General features: G+C 35.7%; 1 protein-coding gene across 1 annotated transcript in view; it reads left to right on the forward strand.

Annotated features, from left to right (window-relative positions):
- BGAL10 (beta-galactosidase 10) overlaps window positions 1-3,628 on the forward strand; it is a 48,907-nt gene extending 45,279 nt beyond the window's left edge. Inside the window, exons 16-19 of the mRNA XM_086431991.1 lie at window positions 242-352; window positions 964-1,175; window positions 2,271-2,607; window positions 3,274-3,628. Of these exons, the coding sequence (XP_086288117.1) occupies window positions 242-352; window positions 964-1,175; window positions 2,271-2,607; window positions 3,274-3,387 (774 nt within the window). The 3' untranslated portion in view covers window positions 3,388-3,628. The remainder of the gene's footprint in view (window positions 1-241; window positions 353-963; window positions 1,176-2,270; window positions 2,608-3,273) is intronic.
- The last annotated feature ends 2,372 nt before the right edge of the window (window positions 3,629-6,000 follow it).

The following is a 6,000-nucleotide window of genomic DNA, read 5'->3' on the forward strand; positions in this document are numbered from 1 at the left end:
ACCATTCACTGTAACACTATAATCTGCATTAAAATTGTTTTCTATTTTAACCACTCAGACTATGGAGAGTGAATTTATGTTTGACATAGAATTGGAGTTTCCCAACTGCTTTTCTAACTTTTACTTGCTCATTAAATTTATCAACATGGTTACCTCATGATTATCTTAGTGAATAAGCTTGCCTTTGTACTAATTAACCTAAGAGTTCTGAAAGTGTTTCCTCTTTCTTCTATCCATTCAGATCGGGTTGGAGGGGGAGCACCTAAATATTTACCAAGCAAATGGTTTGAATAATGTGAAGTGGCAATCAACTTCAGAGCCACCAAAGAATCAGCCTCTCACATGGTACAAGGTGAGTACCCATCTTCAGTAATTACCTATCATTAAAATGTTGCTAAGGTGTAGAATCCATAGTGAATCCAGAATAAATAACAAACGAAGTTATGGCATCCTGATTAGAAGATGGATAGAAATTGATGAGACATGCATTGTCTTCGGCTACTATTGTATGCTATACTTCAGGATCTGATGGGCCAGATAGAATTTGGTAGTTCTAGATCTGATGACGAGCACTCCTCTGCTTCATATTCAAACATTCAGTTATAATAGAGAGTTGCTATTGGCACCCCAACTTTTACTTATTACATCCCAATTAAAAATAAAGAAAATAAGTGAATGGTTGAGAATAAGTAAAAGTTGGGGTGCCAATTATCAATTATTTTTTGCTAGATTTCTATTTTTGGGTTTAGGATCTTATATGAGCCTAATCATACTTGTAAACAACTACTGAAATTGTTTGAACGAGTGTATAATGTTTTGTAATGTTGAAATTATAAATTGAGCCAAACTTTGGTAATGTTTGAAGAGTGTGTTGCTATCTTATAATATCCTTGATACTTACGGAAATTTTCATATCACCTATACCATTGTTCCCTAAGAATTCAATTATCTTTAATTTCGCAGGCAATTGTAAATCTTCCACCTGGAGATGATCCCATTGGACTGGACATGATAGATATGGGAAAAGGCCTTGCTTGGTTGAATGGAGAACAAATAGGAAGATACTGGCCTAGGACGAGCTCTATACATGAAGAGTGCACCGAGCATTGCAATTACAGAGGCAAATTTCTCCCAAACAAATGCAGCACTGGCTGTGGAGAACCAACTCAAAGATGGTAGAACTCTAAGTTACAATACAAAACAACTGAAGAAGAGAAGTCCACTTTTATATCATCTTTATTCTTTCTTTTTACCCAAAAAAATGGGCTTTTGTGAATGTTCTCTTATGAACTTCAATAATCACACAATCCTATTTCTATTAATTTATCTTAAGAATAAATTCAAGAGAGCTTCTATTGCCACACCAGCTTTAACTAACATCACTCCAAGCTGTGTGCTAATTCTTTGGCGATTTACATAAGAATTGTGGTGGCATTAGTAAAGGTTGATGAGGCAATAGAATCTCTCTAAAATCAAAGCCACATGATTAAAACTTGATCAGTCCACTAGGAGCTCAACCTAGTTGGGCTTTCCCTCAAACTAGTAGGTTTCGTAACCTTGGCGCGTAAATATTTCTTCAAAAACTTGCCAAGTTGATGATTAACTCAGTTCAGTAGTCGAAAACTTCGGACAATGAACAATGAATCAAGAATTTTGGAAAAGAAACATCCAAGTTGAGACAGTTTCCATTCACTGGAATGGCATGTTGCACCTAATCATAGTGACAAAAATCTGCGAATTTTTCAAAACATCGCGTATTAATTTTATTTTTAGCATTTTTAGGTATTATTTTTCATTTAATATATGAAATAAATATATATTTTTGGTAATTAAAATACTTTTTTTACTTTTTAATTTATCCGGACTTTACCAACTTTTGCCTACTTTTTCCGTAACTTTCTCTTGCTGAATTATTCCCGAACCCCAACTTTGTCACTATGAACCTGATTAATCCATGTATTTACGCATTAGAGACCTACATTTGTTCTTATTATACATAAAATCCTACAAAAACAAAATAAATAAGTTTGTTTTTTTAAATTTTTGGTGATTCATGAAACAATAAGTATATATTGCTGAAGTGGATTGTGCTTCAATGTAAGCTTCTGCCAAACATCACATTTTCTTATCGTGAAAGTGAATGTTAAATTTCTTCTCGAAACAATCACTTAAAAGTTAGATCAATCATTTTTAGGCCACCATTTGAATTTTGAATATATTGGAGCTCTCATTTAGTTGATAACAAGTTATTTTCTTTCTTCTTGTTACAGGTACCACGTTCCACGGTCTTGGTTTCAGCCATCAGGAAACATTCTGGTGATTTTCGAGGAGAAAGGTGGAGATCCAACTAAGATCAAGTTTTCGAGACGAAGAATAACAGGTGTCTGTGCTCTTATTTCAGAGGATTATCCTTCTATGGATCTTGAGTCTTGGCATAAAGACACCAAAGGATATGGTGAAACCAAAGCAGCACTCCGCCTGAAGTGCCCCGAGAACACTCTCATTTCTACAATTAAATTTGCAAGCTTTGGCACTCCCAGTGGAAAGTGTGGATCGTACACCAAGGGAGCTTGCCATGATCCTACGTCTACTTCTGTGGTCGAAAAGGTGAGGATAATTGCCACTTTAATCCCTTTTATTGATATAATACAGCAATGGCATGCTTGGTTTCTTGTGTTGAATAAAGACCAAAAACATTGAGAATGCCTCTTCCCTTAGGTAATAATTTGTTTATTTATTTATGTTTTCTGTTCCGAGACGATTTAGCATTCTCAAAGATAGGAGATCAACAGCCGATCCCCCATCGATCATAATTCTTGTTTTTGGTAGATAAACTTGTTTCAGTCCACAACCTCATAAGTTAGACATCAGCGTCAGAGTTCAACTTAGCATACCCAACAGAAATCAAAATTTATACTTTTAGTTGCTCCACAATTGGTAGAATGGGCTTTTTTCCAGAGACTATCGTAGTTGTTAGTTTACAAATTTATAGCAAATTCATTTTAGGATTTCTATGAGGAATTTTCTGTTTCTCTAAGAGGAACTGAGATTGAGAAATTGTAACCCTAGTTTTCATGGAAATATTGAAAGGATCTCATCATCACCCATGGGCGTAGCCAATCTCACTGAATCACGTAAATTTTGTGTAATGGTTTTCCCTTTACTTTTGATTTGCATTTTATTTTGAATGTTATCGTCCTTTCTCACTCCTATTTTTCTATGCGTAATTTATTTTTATTTGTTTGCTAAATCCACATTTCAATTCTATAACAGGCTTGCCTAAAGAAAAATGGGTGTGACATCGCATTATCAAAAGAGAACTTTAATATGGACTTATGCCCTGGCTTGACAAAGAAGCTTGCTGTCGAAGCAACGTGCAGCAACTAGGGTTGATTCCACTCACAATTCTGATGAGTGTAGATTATAAATTTTATAAATTACATTAGTTTATTGCAAATGTAGCAGGGTGAAATGCTCTGTGGTATTATTAGTCATTTTCACTGTGATTTTAAATGTGACATCCAAAATAATGGCCTAGAAACAAAGTTCGTATTTTCGCATAAGTTTTCCATTCATAGTAGCTTTATAAGAAAAAATGCAATGTGCACAGATGCACTTTTTTATTTTATTTATTTATTTTGCATTTTCTTTAATGAGTAGGACAAATATGGAGTACATCAAGAACAAACATATTGGGAAGCTCAGTAAAGATTAATCATCTGGAAATATTTCAAAGTAATTGTTTTGTCTACTATTTATAATGGGAGATTTTGTGGATGTTTTTTGTGGGGGATTTTTTGGATTTCCCACTCCTTGAGATATGTATTATAAAAGGTGATCAAAACTCCCTCAAGATAGGTGTTACAAAGTATGATTAACTCTTCCTCGAGATGTGTAATACAATAGATGAACAATTGCGGTCATCTTCTCCGATGAAGCATCTGAATTTTGATCGTCTTCTCCGGTGAGTTTTCTAAGTCTTCAGTCATCTTATGATTTAACCATAACCTGAAAAGATACCAGTGATGTGTTGACTGAGGAGCCTTTGAAGATGAAGTTAGAACTTGAGAAAAATGCAGAGAAAGGAGAAGTCTTGAGGTAGAGAGAGTTGTAGTATCTGTTCTGACTTACCTTAACTTGGGAGAAGTCTCCTTATTTATAGAATTAGCTCACTTACTTGGAGCATGTAATCTCTTCTCATGATGTTTGTCATTGATGACCCATGATGTCATTATGAGCCACTTTCTCATCTTATAATGGCTTTAAAGCACAACCATTTAGGCTCATAATAGCCTTGAAGTTTCACCCTCTTGGCTTTCGTAATTGACAAGAGATGTGGCTTTTAGTCTGCAACTGATTCGACTCGATGATTATTCAATTCTTTGAGTTGACTCAGTTGTGTTATGTATCTGAGGTTTGCTCTACTAGTATTATAGTTCTTCCCACTGATGCTACCTGGGTAGTTGTAAGTTATGGTATTTTTTTTTTTAAAGAGCTTGACTCTTAAGGGATTTGTATTATATTAAAAGGGTGACTCCTTGGAGAAATCAAATTGTCTTGTAGAGAATTTATATGGGTTGGTTCCCTTAAGGAGGTCGAACCATTTAATGATAGCAAGTGGACCGCTCCTTTGGGAGATTGAACTTCCTTATAATTTGGACGGGTGAAAGTGGTCGGCTCCAAGGGAGACTAAACGTCGTTTAGATTTGAGAGGGTGTAGGGGTCGGCTCCATGGGAGGCCAAACCTCCTTGTGGCTTGAGAGGTTGAAGGAATCAGCTCCATGTTACATGGTTATATCAGGTTGTAATGTTATCTTTTTCAAATCCCTTGGAGCAGGAGAAGAAGAAGTAGCAACAGCATAAACTGCTAAGCATTAGCAGAAGTAGTAGTAGTAGTAGTGGCAGTTGTTGCTGTTGCTGTTACTGATAGAACTTAGTAAAATGACTTTAGTGTTTGAGAGAAGGGTTGGATGATGTAGTAAAGGGTCAGCTCCTTAACAAGTCCGAACCTCCTTTTGAATGAAATAATAAGGGTTGGCTCTTTGAGAACCAAAACCTCCTTTAGGTTGAGAGGGGGTGAAGGGCTTGAACAATATAGAGGTCGAACCTCCTTTAGGCATGGTTAAAGAGTCGGATCCCTTTACACCAAACTGATTGGGCATGGGTTGGACCCATGGTGCTTGGTTAATCGGGTTTGGATCATGTTGAACCGAATCCAAATGCCTTTGATTTGGCAACTTTACTAATGCTAATGAGTGACTTTTTTGGTTTTTACATTTTCCATGGCAAAAGGTTTCTAAATCTGTTATCTAAAAGGTCTCTTCCAGTTGGATGAATAGTAACTCTTGTTTTGCAATTATCTTCAATAAATCTCATTTATGTCCTTAATAATTTGTCTTTAGTCACATTGTTCTATCAAACTGTATAAATCTGATATGAGATTTCTCAAATTTGGTTGAAATTTTAGAAGTTAGGAGAAAAAATTCTACTTGATTTCAATTCATTTTAAGATTGTAAATTCCTTACAATTGATTACAATAACCTAGTTATAGGCAAAACAAAAGATATGCAAAGTCAATAACGCCCTTGTAACTAATGGAAAACTCTAATTAAAATGACAAAGTCAATAATGCCCTCGTAACTAATTAATTGGAAAAAAATAATTACAAATTTTTTTGGACATCGAGGTGTCTAGGCCTCTTAGAGCACCCGACAAATCTTCGGTGCACGTGCAATCCCTTCCTCCCACACACTCCAAATAATTATTGGGATGAATCCTTGAAGGTGGCCAACAAGGGGGCTCACTCAAGACCTCTCCTTTTTTGGAGGGAAGCCCTAGCCACTATGGTCAATACTTATTGGTTACAATAGCATGAACTGCATCATTTCTCTCCTCCTTAAAAAAAAAAAAGGGAACTCGACTTCAAATTTAAATAGTCAAGAGGAAGAACTACATTGTAACATAGGCTAAACTGCTTCATTGGCATAATATGGAAGCAA

Source organism: Akebia trifoliata, chromosome 2 (genome assembly GCF_017979445.1).
Source record: "Akebia trifoliata isolate Shusen 1 chromosome 2, ASM1797944v1, whole genome shotgun sequence".
Taxonomy (NCBI): domain Eukaryota; kingdom Viridiplantae; phylum Streptophyta; class Magnoliopsida; order Ranunculales; family Lardizabalaceae; genus Akebia; species Akebia trifoliata.